General features: G+C 43.8%; 1 protein-coding gene across 1 annotated transcript in view; it reads left to right on the top strand.

Annotated features, from left to right (window-relative positions):
- The first annotated feature begins 4392 nt into the window (after positions 1 to 4392).
- The window catches only part of LOC114213476 (paralemmin-1), a 91271-nt gene continuing 79282 nt past the window's right edge, over positions 4393 to 16381 (top strand). Inside the window, exons 1-3 of the mRNA XM_088018818.1 lie at positions 4393 to 4594; positions 5401 to 5467; positions 5604 to 5769. Of these exons, the coding sequence (XP_087874944.1) occupies positions 4393 to 4594; positions 5401 to 5467; positions 5604 to 5769 (435 nt within the window). The remainder of the gene's footprint in view (positions 4595 to 5400; positions 5468 to 5603; positions 5770 to 16381) is intronic.

The raw sequence follows: 16381 nt of genomic DNA on the forward strand, positions 1-16381 counted from the left end.
GATTTGGTTCTATTCTCTGTGAAATAGTATTATGGTAACCATACTCACTTCATAAGGATGCTGTGTTGTGAGGAGCGAAGGAACCATCCATGTGAGTAGGGTGGCACAGTGCTGGGCTCACAACTTGATGCTCAGTTGATGTCAGTTATTAGCTCTTTGGAGCTTTCTTATTTCAGTCTCGGGAGTTACATTAATCCTTCTTTCCTGCCAAATGGTGATCTGCGGCCATTTGCCATTTTCAAAAGAAATGTTCTTTTTTTTTTTAAGTTAAGAAAAATGTACCTAGAAATCCAATTTCTAATTTAGTTTCCATACTTTAACAGAAAAACCCAGATACCTTAAAAGAGTTTCATGAAATACAGATTTCTGATCTAGAAAATTCCTCATCAGTAGTGATGAAGAGCTTTTGCAAACACCAGAGTTCCTTTATGCCAACAAAACCATTCCCCAGTCACAGATCATCTGACACAATTTCACTGTGGTTCTCAAGTGGTTAGAGCTTGTTTAAAATGCATGTATCCGAGCCCCATCCCTAGAGAGGCTGATGGGGGCCTGGGAATCTACATGTAACAAGTACCAGCCTAACTCTGAGGAGGTGGTTAGTAAACAGCACTTTGAGATATGCTGCCCTAGGCCTTTGGGTTCCTCTCATCCCTACAGCACCTGTCTCCCCAGGGCAGGTGCTCTTTGGTCTTTCTTCTGATGGAGGAAGACACACCACTCCACTAAAGACGAGCTGTCTCACCTTTTAAAATTGACTTCCCAACCATGTATTGAGCATCTACTGTGTGCTAGGCATCATGATGGGCCTGGAGTTTATGAAGATGAATTCAGCATGGCTTGTGCTGACATAGAGCTCACAGTCCAGCTGAGGACACCCTCAGAAGAGGGCTTCCATGTATAATGAAGGTGCTCACGAAGGATCGTGAGATCAGTGCTGGCCCAGACCACCCTGGCCCCCAGAGGCCCGCCCACAGGTCTCAGTTTCTGGTCTGTGGGCTCACCTAGTGTGAAGATTCCCTTGAGCATCAAGGAATGTTCCAAGCACGACTCATTCGGGGAGTTATTGGTACATATGGCAGGACAATTATTCATTGTGTGGGACTGCCCAACACATCAGAGGATATTGAGCATCTGTATCCTCCCAAAACTGAATGACAACTGTGCCCCAACCCTGTCATTGTGACAATCTGGGAAGGAAGCGCTACCGTGGTGGGGTGATACTGCCGCAGGTTGAGGGCCTCCCTCCAATTGAGCTCTTTCTCTGTCTATAGCTCTGTCCCTCCTGAAATGACCACCTCTCTCCAGGGATGCGCTTTCTTGGGACTGAGTTTGACGGTGTGCAAAGTTTATATGTTTTAAAATGTAAATAAGTTAACATGGTAACAACCAAGGGGAAAGAAGAGTCATTTTATAACAGAGAGAAAACAGCTGGGATGAAGAAGGTCCTTAATCACCTGTAATTTTTTCTCTATAAAGAAGAGTTGTTCTATTTTTTCCACTGATGTGCAGATGAGAATCTTAGGGTTGCCTTAGGAAGTTAATGTGATTTATAATCACATAAATCATAATCAGCATTTTTCAGGATGTAAAGTTGTACAGGGTCTGAGGCTGACCCTTAGTGGTGTGAAGAGTGGGGCCAGGTGGGGAGTGGGGTCTTCGAGAAAAGAGGGGCCAGCCTGATGCCCTGACTTGTAGAGTGTCTTAGTTCTGTCTGAGATCACCACACATGGAAATCAAGCCGAGGTGACAGCTTTTGTGTTGAACCCTGAGAAGGACCTCTTAAATCCTCACAACAACCAAAGCTTTCACATCTTGCAGTTAGGGAAACTGAGGCTTAGCAGCCAATGTCAGACAGCCAGGAAGAGTAGAGCTGGGATTCCCTCAGGCTGTTCAAATCCAGAGCCAGGACCCTGGACCACTGTACCGTCTACCTTCTCACTCATCCTTTGCTAGATTTGCCTCTTTCATTATTCATTATAGATTCAGTCTGATTCCCCCCCAACCTCAAATTCTTCAAAATGAGCAACTCTTCTCATAGAAACCCTTTGTTCGTATGCCAGGAGGGGGTCTCCACTTCGTTGCTCTTGTTGTTTCTTTTTGATCTTTTTTTATTTATGAGACCTGAGACCCCACAAATCCTAGAAGAGACCACAGGCAATAAATCCTCCGACATCGGAAGGGCCCCGCTTAGATGGCTCAGCTGTCGCAATGCCACGGTGCTGGCTGCTCTCACTGCTCAGATTTGGGCCTCATGGAGGCTGGCGTTTAATTTCAACAGCCCGATAGATGAGAAGGGGCAGAGAGACACGCTGTCAGGGGAGGAGGGACAGGAGAGGGTGACGTAAAAGGAAGGCTGGAGCTGGAGTGGAGAGACCTGAGTTTAAACCCGACTTTAAAATTGACCCACTGGATGACATCATGCATGCTCCGATTCCCGTTTCCTGTTCACTATGAAACAGGGATGGTGTTATCCACTCACCTAATGGGGCTCTTGTGATCATTCAGAGCAAAGAGACAGCAGAATCCGAAGAGAGACAAACGCCCCCCCCCGACTCCCCGGGGGGACAATCCTTAGGCATGGTGATAGAACATTTGAGCATTTCTATTTATTTTTTCCTTAGTAAGAAATTAAACTTCACTATATTTAATATAAGGATCGCCCCTGATATCCACAGCATGCTGTGTGCTCTGGGCAAGTCCCGAAAGGAAAGAGGGAGTTGCAGAAGCAGAGGGGGTGAGCAGCTCTGTCTTCACTCAGCACATTGTGTTGTTTTGCAGTTCATCTCTGCAGGTGACAGGGGCTCACAGAATCCATTACCCATTTTAAAGTGCACCAAACTGAAGATATGACTTACAAAAGGTTTTTGCACAGACACTATGAATTAAAAAGCTAATACTAATAGTATCCACATAGACCAAAAGATGGCAAAGCTAACACTTCTCCTCCTGGAAGGAATTTTTTTTCTTTTTTTGTCAGCTTCAGCTAGATGTTAAAAACAGACAGGCTAATCACATCTGATAAGAAGTTGGCCCCAAGCAGTTAAAACTTATCAAGAAGACTTTTTGAAGATTTATATCTACTCTCATGAACAGTTCTCTTACTTGTTCATTGATTTAACAGCTTGCTTATTTCATCTACAAATTATCCATTTTAAATGCCCATTTTGTGCATATTCTATAATGTACACATTGGTTAAGTGGTACCTATATATTATGTCTATTATTTATATACATGCAGATGGTATGTACTGAAAATATTTTATAGAGAAAGGTGTGTGAAAAAATACTGAAGGCCGCTGTATGTAATATATGTGCAGAGCCTGGCATAAGTGTTAATTTCCATCCTCTGTGCCCCTGGACTGGAGTCTGTGGTACTGAAATAGGCCTTGCTGATGGAAAGAAAGGTCGGTGTGATTTCTGGAAGAGGGTGCATCTGAAGCTAACAGCTGTGCTCTCCTGGGCCTGGCCCCATCCCAGCTGCTCACGCTGAGCCAGGACGTGGCCAGCTGGCTGCCTACTCGTGGTCCTTTTCTGCCACCACTAGGCATTTGTCACAACCCTGACATTTAACCCCCAGACACAGCCATGAAGACAAGCTAAGATTCAGATCCGTAGCTCTTGTCCCCACCAGCCACACTCAGTTTTCTGGTTGGTCAGACACAAAAACTACAGTTTTCCAGATTTGGGGGTCTACTCCTCAAACTAGCTCCGGACCATTCATTTCTTGGTAAATCTGAACTTGGGATGCAGTTGCCCTTCCCAGTGATAAGGGCAGATTGCTGTAGCTCACAGCTGCTGAGCGGGGAGTATGCCTAGCCTTCCGCTAAGCACGCTTCCAGAATGATTCAATTTTCACAACAATCACATGATGCAGGTCTGCTACTGGCTCCATTTTCGGCATTAGCAACCTGAGCCTTAGAGAGGTTTAGTAATTTTACTAAAGGAAAGTAAAGGTATGAGCGAGGGTCTTAGTGTCTCATTGGCCTGAGAGTCATTTTCTGCTTGCAAAGCCTGTTTTGTTAGGAACAGACGGGATGTACCATCCTACCTCTTCAAATAGAAATGCCCTACATGCAATGTGGTATCCTGGATTGGATTCTGAAGTGGAGAGGAAGGACATTAGTCTAAAAAAATGGTAAAATCCCAAGAGTCTGTAGTTAATAGCTCTGTATTCATGTGAACTTAGTTTTGACAGCTGCACCCTGTCCATGCAAGATGTTGACATTGGGGGAAGCTGGGTAGGTCAAGCTTATCGGTTGACCTCTACCATCTCTGCAACATTTTTATAAATCTAAAATTATCCTACAACTGAAGGTGTATTTAAAAATGGAAACGCCGAGTTCCTGTGTGCACGCGTGTGGAGATGCATGCTTGCGTATGGGCACGTAGATGGTTGTGTGCGTTCGAACCCCCTCTGCACATTGCTGCACACCTGCTGCAATCCCCGAGTGCTGTGTGATTCCAGCAGTAGGGCATGTCCGTCCACCTGGGAATTATGAGGGCGCCAGCCAGAGGGAAGCCTGCAAAACTCACACGACATGCCCTGTCGTTGTCATGTCACACATCACCTTTGCTGTAGAAACCCTGCATCGTGGGTGGTAGTCTTGTGCCCTGGGTGGAAATGTCGGGAAGGGGTGTGTATATGCTGGTAGGAGGGCATTGTGAACTCAGTCATAAGATGGACTCAGGGAGGGATCAGAATGACCAATTTATGTCTTAAATGCTTGTCTCACGTAGGGCCATTTGCAGCGACCTTTTTTTTTTTTTTTTTGGCAAGTACGTTGGAGGATTCCTCTGCTTGATCTTCTCATCCAGCTCCCAAAAGGAAACCGAGGGCCCCTGTCAATTCTGATCTAAAAGGCGAGCCGAGGAGCTGCTGGCCACAGAGTTTTGCTTTGTTTCTTAACATGTGCCGTGGCAATGCTGAGAGCCTATCTTGATTGTCATTCAGCTGATGGCTGTCTCCTGGGCTGCCCTGGAAAGCTGGAAGGAAGACAGTTCCCAGTTTAGGTGAAAGCAGTCGCTTCCCCAGATGGCTAGGAGGCAACCATAAAAAGTGCTTGACTTGCTAAAAATTGCTCGATTAACTAGATTTCAGGGATTTTCAGGGTTTCTGGGTTAGACTGTGTTCATTTCGTACTGCTGCTCAGGGTAATTGCTCGAGGCCCCCGGTGAGCAGAGCAAACGGGTGTTGGGGCTTTCCTGGGTGACTCTTAGTACACAGCCCTGGGAAGAGGAAGAAAAGAAAACCCACTCATCTGAATGCGTTTCCTGATGAGGCAGAAATCCTGTGTGCTGAGAGCCCAGTAGGCTCAGCGTCCTCGCTGGTGACCGAGCTTGCCGGGTGTGTGTCTGTTCGCTCGCTCGCTCATTGATTAATCATCTCCTGTGCGCCAGACACCATTCTGGGCATTGAGAATATCGTGCAGGACAATCAGAAGGTTCCAGGTGCCTGGGATTCTCGGTGAGAATCGCCTCGCTTCATCCTTCCTCGCTGCCTCCTTTCCTCTGGCCGTCAGGAGTACACCAATTCAACACTTGTGAGATGGGGTGTTTTTCCTTTCCCCGTGACTTATCTACGCGTGCCCCGCCCCCCCCAGGAGCACCGCCGCTTCAGTGCACTCCTACAGCTCGTTGCTCCGACTGCGGACCCTCCGAGCGCCCCGAGTCCATAACAGCACTCAGGGGCGGGAGGCCGTTCTTGACGCGGGGTCTCCGGGGTCTGCAAACTCCAGCCTGCGGGTCAAATGGAGCACAGCCACGGCCGTCTGTTTATGTCCTGTCTGAGCTGGACGAGGGCAGAGCCGGGTAGTTGTAGCACAGACAGCGAAGCCAAAGATATTTACGATGTGGCTTTTTACAGAGCGAGTTTGCCAAGCCCTGCACTGGAAGATAGAGGTTATAGGATCCAGGACACAACATGGACTCCTTATAAAGCGAGGGAGAGTGAGCTAGGAGAGAGACAGAAAGATCACTCAGAGGCTTCACAGTCTTTTATTTCCCAACAAATGTAATACTCCATATTAGGTGTTACCTATGGCACTTCTAGCCCCCTGCTTGAAGGCAGGAATCTTCCAAAGATCAAATGCATGGGCCCGAAGCCCCAGGACCCTGGGCTGGTGTTAGTTAATAACTCTTTAGGGAGGCAGACATCTCAAACTGAGCTAAACATAAGGCATCCAGCTCAGGATTTGCAGATAGATACCTGCTCTATCAAGAAATACGTGCTGTCACAATATAATCTTGTTTTTTGGATAGCCTTTACTTTTTCTTTTTTCTTTTTTTTTATAAGTTAGTTGGCATTCACATGTCAAAAAAGCATGTGATAATACGGGTGCCATTTACCAAGTCTGTGATTTCCCCTTCTTGTCTTATTGTTGTCCTTTTCATTCAATGAGACTTTTATCAAATATCAGCCTGGGTTCTTCAGTCGTCCCCCTGACCAGAAGTGTACCTGAACTAAATGCTAAGTTCATGGAAAGTGCCAGAACAAAGAAGTGCTCATTATGTGTCACGAACCCCCTGGGAGGCTGAGCCAGGTCGGAGAGACCCATGGGTCTCACAGGCCCTCAGTAGTATGGATTCCCTTTCCCGTGCTCAGATTGTCATCAGCCCCCAGAGGAGACCAAAGAGGGAATTCTGGGAGACTTTGGTCGTACCTGTGGGATAGACTGCTTGCAACTCAAAGCTGGCGGAGAACCTACTCAGCTCACCTTTATTGCTTTTTCTCAGTACTCGCCAGACGTTATGGGTGGAAGCTGCCTAGAAGGAATCCGTTCTCAGGGATGATCTTTTTCCTAACCATGGTCTTTCCTAATTTTGAAATGTAGTGTAGTATCCAGGCATTTTAAGTAAATCTTCAAAGCACAAAACTTGTTTACTTTTGATGGAAGCCAGATTCAGTCTGACCTGCATTTGAAGTGTTTTCTGTGGTTCTATATTCAACACCCCCTTGACCTCATCTGACTTGGTTTACCACTCATGTTCTGGGGTAGAAAATTGTAATCTAAACCAATTCTAGGAACCTCACAGGAGGGGATGAGAACTCAGACAGCAGCTGGTGGGGCTGATAAATACTACAAAGAGAAGCAGTCTTGACTCTTGAGAGACATGGCCTCAGTACACACTCTACAGCCCTTACGTCAAAAACCCCATCGACCTTTGGCTGAAACACAGATTTTGAAGAGCAGAGAAAGTAAGAACTTAACAGCAAAAATAGGCAGGTGACTGACTCTGTGCTGAGTCCTCAACAAAATTTAACCAAATAGCTTATTTTGGATTGATGAAGAGAAAGCTCAAACCAGCCCAAGCAGAAGGAACTGCTTCTCAGCCTGAACCATGGGATTGTCCCATGCCCTGTGGTGACTTTGCACTTTGCTCACATTAAAAGTACCTGGGAGCATTCACAGCCTGCAGTGCCCGAACCAATGAGACCAGAGTCTAAGGAGGTGGGGCCTGGGCTTGGTACTTTGTAATGTTCTTCAGGTAATCTTAATGGTCATCTAGGGTTGCACACTGTGGGGAGAATTAAGGTCAAGGTGTGGAGGCATCCAGCTGGCTTCTGCATGTTCAGAACTGGATGAGACTGGAAGCCAGAGGTTAGAAAGAAGGTCAGGGCACCACTTCCGTGATATTTATAGGCAGAGATCTTGAAGATCTTGAGTCTTGCACCAGACTATAGCCATAACTCTGGAGGGTTCCCTGGGGAGAGATATACATGGGCGATAATGGCAAAGGAAAGCAACGTCTCATTTTATTCTGTGGCAGACTTAGCACAGATCCCCACCCACCTGCCTGGCACCCGTCCCCTGGCTGATCTCTGGTTAAAGCCAATGCTGCTGGAGTGGGAAGTCACCAGGAAAGAGAAACAAGAGGAGGTTCAGGAGAGAGGCAGGCAATGCATCATGGATGGGCTTGCTTTGATTTTATCCCAAATGAAAAGGGAAGTCATTGGATGGTTTATAAGATTCATCTTATTTAACTAATCACTTGCTGTTTGATTTTTTTTTTTTTTTGGTGTTGCATATATATCTCTAGGTTGAACACACTTTACAAAAATCTTTGAGCATGTCAAAGATGATTTCCTCTGCATAAATTCTTTATGATAAAGTCAATCAATAACTTTTGAAATGGCCTTCCAGAAAGACCATTCTTATTTGTAATTCTGACCGAGATTAAAGACAGGGTCTTTTTTCTTCACACCCTCTCCAACACAGAACACATGATATTTTAAAATACACTGAGGGTGTGTAGGAAGCAAGAGAGTACATTTCATAGGTGGAACATGGCATCCCAGTGCTTAATTTGCATTTCTTTGGTTACTGATAATGTTGAACATTTCCCCTATATTTTGTTCTTTTTCCTGTATTTCAGTGCTCATGGCTTTATTACAAATAATATAGTTTTGTAAGAACCTTTATTTATTAAAGGTCTTAGCCCTTAGACATAAATATTGCAAATATTCGGTCCCAGATGGATACTTGCCTTTGAGTTGTATATTTCGTTGGCACTATAAAAACCACATTTTTAAGTTTTATGTAATGAAGTTATATAATGAAGGTTCATACTTTGTGGTTTCTTTCTCTGCTTCATGTTTTTAAGGTCCTTTCCCCTCCTAAAATCAGAAAATCACTGTATTTTCTCATGTTTTCATTTTTTACATTGCCTAAGTCCAACTAGAATTTATTTTGGTAGATGGAAAATTTTGTACAACAGCAGAAGAAATAAACCCTCTTTCATTATAGACAAGGGCACACCGTGGCTATATGATAATTCTGACATTAACAGTGCAAGGAAAAGGGGTACAAATTTGATTCCTCCTAGAAAACCAATGGAGCCATGATAGACTCCTGTTCAGAAAGGAGAAAAGCATCACTTTTTTAAACCTGAAAACTGTACTTTTAAGCCTGAAAACACAGAATAATAGTCTGTAATAAAGACAGATGACCCAAGTATGGTTTAAGAACAGCTTGCGGTTTATTAACAAAGTGGTAGATATTTTCTTTCATTTAGACTTCCCCTGGGTCACTAAGGATTTGGCTAATAAAGGGGAAAACTGTGAAAACCCTTTAAATTAGTTGCTTGAGTCTTATTTTCAACTCAGAATTATATCATTTAAGACACAGAGGAAATGGTTTGGGGAGGGCAGTTTGGCCCTATTAAAGTGTTAAATGGTCAAATCCTTTGACTTAGCAGTCCTTCTGCTAGAAATTTACCCTATAGATTTACCCCACAAAAATACATTTAAGATGTATGCAGAAAAAGATTCATTAGAACCCTGTTTATAACAGCAAATAAAATACTGGGAACCACCTAAATAATCCATCAGCAGCTGACGAGTAAAATAAAGTAAATCTAAGCAGCAATTACAAAGAATGAGGGGGGACCCCATGTGCTGAGTTAGAAAAATCCCTAAGAAAAAAGGAAGGTGGAAAGCAGGAAGCATGTGTTATAATTCCTTTTATATAAAGAATAAAAGATCTCTATGGATAATAGGTTGGTTTACTTGTGGGTTTTTTTTTTTTCCCCTAGTAGGATACATAAAAAAACCTAAATTAATGGGGGTGGGGTATAGGGAGACTCAGCTATTCATTTTATTTCTTGGTATATTGTTTGAATTTTCTCACCATGCACATTTATTAGTTTGATTTATATTATGTATTTATTTTTTTAAAGATTTTATTTATTTATTTGAAAGAGACAGAGAGACAGAGATAACGACAGAGACAGTGAGAGAGAGCACGAGCAGAGAGGAGAGGGAGACTCCCCGCTGAGCTGGGAACCCGATGCAGGACTCAATGAAGGCAGATGCTTAACTGACTGAGCCACCCAGGCACCCCCAGAACACTTTCAAGTAGGTACCTTTACTTTTGATGGATGAGAACAGTAAAAACTGAGCATGAGTGAGTAAACATGTCCAAGGTCATGGGCTAGGCAGTGGCCAAGCAGGGGCTGAAGCCCAGACCGTCTGATTCCTGAACACGTTATTGTGAACAGAGATGTGTTCTGACTACTAACATTTGTTTAGCTCTGAGAGAGCTCCACACAAGACACTTAGAACTCACGACCTCCCCACCTTCACACGCATGTGCCAAAACCTTCCAGAACAAATGAGATGTGGAGGATGCAAAACATTCTGATGTCAAATCTTTCCACCACCACCCAACCCCCCAAACAGAAGACCTTTTACAAAATCTGTGAGCATTTCCCAATTCCAAACAGAAATAGGTTGAGCCTGGATTGGAACCTTCAGCAATTCCTGGTGAACCACGATATTCATTTACTTCAATCCCTGCAGGAGACATTTCCAGGGGATTGAACGATTTCATAAGGAGAGCAGATGCAAAATAAGTCTCTCCCATTTGAACCTTTCATCTGAGAAGGATGGTTGCAAAATAAGGCAGCAGCTGGGAAAGCTCTCAATTTACCATGTCAGGCTCATGAGTAGAGATAGTCCCTAAATCTGGGGCATCTAGGTATTAGAATCTATCTCTAAAATTAGATGACAGGAAGAGTAAGGGGCAGAGGAATCCACTAAACTGACAGTTCTATCTTGGGAAGAAGTGCAAGGCCTGCAGGAAATGTCCCTCGGCCAGAAGCAGGAGTGGACACTGCGTGGACCTCATGGGAAGCAGTTCTCCCGCTGGCTGCTTGCAGGTCTCAAAGCATCAGCCCATGGACCAGTAGCGGGGCTGGGATGCACCTGAACAGAGCTGTGGTTGTCAGAAATACAAGAGAAAATAGTGTGCACAAAAATAGAACGTGAACACGATGTGGGGCATTCTCACAACAAAGGATCGCCAACTCTGAGAAATAAGCATCATTCCAAACAGAGATGTACACACCTTTTCTGACTCTTGCCAATCACGTTTTTGTTTGTTTCTTGCTTTAGATGTCAATATCTGGTGACCACCTACCTGCATCTATATCCATATCTACATCCATCTACCACCTATGAGAAAAGTACAAAGAAGGAAATATAAATAGCTCAGATAAATAGAGCATTTAAAAACATAATATGGGGTGCTGGGTGGCTCAGTAGGTTAAGGGTCTGCCTTCAGCTCAGGTCATGATCCTGGGGTCCTGGAATGGAGCCCAATGGAGGGCTCTCTGCTCAGCGGGGAGTCTCCCTCTTCCTCTCCCTTTGTCCCTCCACCCCCACTTGTGCTCTCTCTCTCAAGTAAATAAATAAAATCTTTTTTAAAAAAGAAAGTGTTCTATGATTCATTGTTTGCGTATAACACCCAGTGCTCCATGCAGGATGTGCCCTCTTTAATACCCATCACCAGGCTAACCCATCCCCCCACCCCCCTCCCCTCTAGAACACTACATCAAGAACTAATGATGTAATGTATGGTGATTAACATAACATAATAAAAAAAAAAGAAAGTGTTCTGAGGATTAAATGAAAAACTAGAGGGATCCTGGCACACAGCAAGTAGTCAGCAAAATCCGAAGCCCAAAACTTCATACCAGGTGCAAAGGAAGCACCTGTACCTACTGAGTTCTGCACTCTGTCAGGAGATGTGCTTGGTTCCATTTTTTATTGTATTTCACACAGCACCTTAAGACATTTATATTTCCATATTTCATACTGGGTTCGAATTCTATTTGACACTAGCCTTGTGGCCTCATCTCTGTATCTCCCTGTACCTCAGTTTTCTCCTCTGTAAAATGTGGATAATTATCGTACCTAACCCACTGGGTCGTTGTGAAGGTTAAAAGTGTTAATATTTGCCAATCAGAATGGTGCCAGGCGCACAGTAAGCACTATGTAAATGTTTGCTAGTGGTACTTTATAGATAAGGAAGGGCATGTGACCATCTAGAATGTGAAGCCATTGTTCTCCTTAGTCCTGGATTCCTAGAACTGGAGGAAGCTTACAGTGAAGCTGTTCCAACCTGCTCAATTCACATGTGGGGAATCGAAAGCCCAGAAACAATAGACTCATCCAAGGCACCCAGGGGTTAGGGGTCGAACCTGTACCCAAAGCTGGGTCTCCTGATTCCTAGTTCAGTGCTCATGTGGCTTCATGGTAGGAATAACGCAGTAGTTTGAGAGTGATGATAGGAGATTACGTTCTGTGGGTGAATTTAGTTATGTTATTTCTGGCATTTGGGACTTTCTCAGAGTTCTCTACCATTCCATCTGTATAGAAACTGCCTGATTTTTTTCTTCACAGTGGACTTATCTATATGATTCCGTAGAACAGATCTTACTTTCTCATGAGAGCCATGTCAGACCACTCTCCTTTTTGGTTTCCAGAAAAGGATGCTAAAGGGAAGTGCGCCTAGCAAAGAACTGGATGTTATGACCATTAAAGCAAAAATATAGCTATGGCTGAATAATTATTTAAGGGGTAACACTGAGGACATATCTTAAAAATAGATTTAAGATATAATCCATATGGACTATAAAGTATCTACAAAAGACTTTAAACTAAAACTTTCCTGTGTTGTGCATCGGACTTGTCACTAATAGGCTAGCTATATTAACTGTTCAATTTTGCATCTAAACTCTGTATGTTTGTTAAGATTTTAGGTGTTAAAGTATCCTTTCAAAAACACTTAGGGAAGTTTGAACTAATCAGTGGCTTCTTTCCTATTTAAAATTCTTTCTTTTGACTTTATAATTTCTGTTAAAAGCAAAACAAAGCAGGCAGTTCCCTCTGTTACCAATAGATGGCAAGTTCAAGGCCAAGTAATAAGTTGAATAAAAGATAATTACCTAAATGGGAATGCTTGTTCAAACTAAGCAATGGGAATGAATAGAGTTGTAGAATTCTCTACTTCACATGGCGATGTTGTAGGTTGAATGGGTGCAGAGCAGAGCTGGGCAGAGCAGTGTGATTATAGGAAATGTAGTTTACTTGTCCTTTTGACCAAGACTTTTGAGCTGATTCCAGATTCTGCTCCTTAGTTTTGTGGGATCAGAAAATCACATAACAACTTGTCTTTCAATACACTCGTCAACCTAAGTCCAAGCACCATGTTATTCATTTTACGGCGGATGGACATTGCAGGGGGCTTAACAAGTATTATCTCTCCATTTAGCTAACTACTTGGGGAAGCCTGGATATAATCAGAATCATGATTGGTGACCTTCCAAGTCAGAGCCAAGAGAGAGAGGTTTGATATCTGGTGGCACTGAGATCAGATAACTGATCTCTGGTAGGGGTATGTCCGCTGAGCAAACTCAACATTCAAGTTACCTGGACAGGCAGTTGGACAGAGCTGGGCGGGCACCTCCTCGACTGTTTTACCCTTGATCACTCAGGTTCTCAGTTTTCAGACTGACCATCCTGCTTCTCTTTCCTCAGATACATAAATAACACTGGTTCTACAGAAGCATTAAACAAGTAATTATAATTCAACCACGACTGAGATGACATTCTGATTCCTTAATAGAAAAAGCTCACAGGGGCCCCATTTGCAAGTTGATTTTCCATAATTTAATTCTCACCATTACCTTACTATTTAGCGTGGCTTATATAAAAGCTTTATATAAAAACTTATATAAAATGGCGATTCCATATCAGCTAGAAGGCACATTCAGAGAAGCACAGACTGAGGAAATGTCCAGCATTCTTACCGGAATCTTTGGGAGTACATCAAAGAGGATTCATTTGATAAGCCACAATAAAATATCACAAGATTCTCAACTCCTGATCTTCTGGTCTTAATATCTCAGTTCCTTTTCTTTTTAAATGGGTAAACTTCCCCAAGATGTCCCCAAGCCATCTCAGTTCTTTTTTCTTCATTCCTGCCTCCCTTTTCTCTGTCTGATTTCCCCCCTATCAGCTGTATGCCCTGTTCCCTTTCCAAGTGCAAACAATTTAAAACAGTTTGGGTCTGTGGTTCAGCACTCTGCCCCTTTCTCTGATTCTGCCTTGCAAAGCCTAGGAACCAGCTGGCCCAGAGTCACTGAAAAGCCCGTGTGAGCTCAGGTAAGGGACACACAATTCCCTTTGGCTCACAATGGGCGGCCATCAAAGCAACTTTCTCTTTATCTAGCAATAGCCGAAGGAAAGAGTGCAACACTGAAGTTTTACCATATTTTCTTTTTTTTCCCCTCTCATCTAAATTCTGGCATCTCTTGAAGGCAGTAGTGCTCTGAATAAGTAGGTCTTCTGGTTCCTTCCCACAGATGCATGCTGGGGCTCTAAGTATCTGCTCAAGTCAACGTAGGCCTCAGCAGAGGAAAGGGAACTACCTTTCTCTGCTCCTTTCTGCCCTCCCTGCTCAGCCTCTTCCCCTCTCTCACTGTCTCTCAGTGACTCATCTGGGACACCTCCCCAGCCACCACCTTGCCTGGGTTGCAGACCGGGCAGAGGAGGAAAGAGGGAGTCTGCCTCTAGCTGCACAAGGGTGAACATAGGCTTCCTAGGGCCTTTCCGTTGTACTGACTAACCACCTTTGCCCAGAGTGTGCTCCATTCCAGTGGTGTTCCTTACCATGCTAAGAGCCTGCAGTTTCATAATGTTGCAATACTTCCAGAAAATACTTGCCAGTAAAATATATAATTTACAGAAAGGCAATGAAAGTGACTTGCTAGGCCTCCCAGATAGTAGAGGGATCTGGAAACCTTCCTAATGGATTGCGATCACTTCATTCCAGATGTCTCTTGAGTCACATTCCCCCTGAATGGTTCGCTACTGTCAGCTCATTATGCTTTCCCTGGAATTTCCCCTTACCCCAGCTTTTCTCCCCAGAATGAGCTTTCCATGATTCCTTCCCAGAGTTAGCTTTTTCAACTCTGTTCTTTTATGCATGGCAATGATAGTCTATTCCATATGGGCTAAGGTCTCCAACAGAAAAACACTTCTGGTTCTATTGACTGATCGCTAATGTGTTTTCAATGATATATTTTACTGCCATTGAAGTCATGAGTGCAAATTCATAATGCATTTGAGTGAGGGATTTGTACAAATAGAACATGATCAAAGGGGAGCAAGTATCTCAGTCAGATATAATTGTCTATTACATGTCTTCATCATGCAGGGCTCTAGGCTTTGGAGATGCTGCAAGATTTTTTTTTTTTAAGATTTATTTATTTATTTGAGAGAGGGAGAGGCAGGAGGGGGCAGGGGCAGAGGGAGAGAATCTCAAGCAAACTCCCTGCTGAGTGTGGAGCCCAACTCAAGGCTCAATCTCACGACCCATGAGATAATGACCTGAGCCAAAATCATGAGTCAGATGCTTAACTGACTGAGCCACCCAGGTGCCCCTGCATCAGCCAAGATTTTTGTCCTCAAAGAGCATGTAGTTTGGTAAAGGGAGAAGATATGTGTAAGAGCTAAAGTGCTCAAGGTGCTAATGCAGAAAGACCCACAGCCTGTAAAGGGAGCAGAGAAAGAAGGATGATGAATTCTATTTGGAGGGATCAGAAAAGGCATCTGTACTTGTCACTGCCCTTTGAGTTGTAAGTGATAGAAGTACCACTCAAACTAGCTTAAGCAAAAGGGAGGTGTCTTAGTGTATATAATTTAGGAAGGCCAGGGGTGGTTCTGGCTTCATGCATAACTAGACCTGGGACACATTAGTGTCATCAGGATCCTTCTTTCCCTGTCTTTCAGCTCTTCTTCTCTCTGCATGTTTGACCTTCTCCAACATGGATGCATTTCTTCCATGTGGCTTGGGAATATTGCCACTCCAGTGTGCATTTGTCCCAGCTTAACCTTAGTGGAAAGGGAGCTTTTCTCTCCCAGTATTCATGTGTCTATCCCTAGAAGTATTTCTTATTGGTCCTGTAGGGGTCATTTAGCCAGCCCTTGGCCCAACTGCTATTGCACTGAGATAAGGTAGAATGATTAGTCCAGACTGTGTCACATGCAAATCCTTGTGGCAGAGATGAACCTGGCTACATGTGGTTAACTTATGACTGTCATACCCACCAGTTCCATTTACAGTGAGGGTATGTGAATTCTCTGAAGGAAAGAAGACTGGGCAGATTGTTACTCTAGTTTCATTGATATTTAAACTGTATTGTCAAAGAGGAATACTTTCTTAAAAAAAAAAGATTTTATTTACTTATTTATTTATTTAGAGAGCTTGAGCAGGGGGAAGGGCAGAGAGGGAGAGAGAGAATCTCAAGCAGACTCCTTGCTGAGCGTGGGCCCAATGTGGGGCTCGAGCCCATGACCCTGAGATCATGACCCAAGCTGAAATCAAGATTCGGACACTTGACCGACTGAGCCACCCAGGTGCCCCAGTACTTTTTTTGTCAGATGAAGCAGTGAGGGAAAACTTACTATTTGCCTTTGCAGGCAATGGGAGGCATTCTGGAATTTGAAGTAAGTGATGGAGATACACTTCCGTTTTAGAGTATCACTCTAGCAGCCATTCAGAGGCACTTGCTCAGAGCCAAGACTCAGAAGCAG

This window comes from Eumetopias jubatus, unplaced genomic scaffold (assembly GCF_037043125.1).
Source record: "Eumetopias jubatus isolate StellerSeaLion01/CBP00866 unplaced genomic scaffold, mEumJub1_p1.0 scaffold_15, whole genome shotgun sequence".
In the NCBI taxonomy this organism is placed as follows: Eukaryota; Metazoa; Chordata; class Mammalia; order Carnivora; family Otariidae; genus Eumetopias; species Eumetopias jubatus.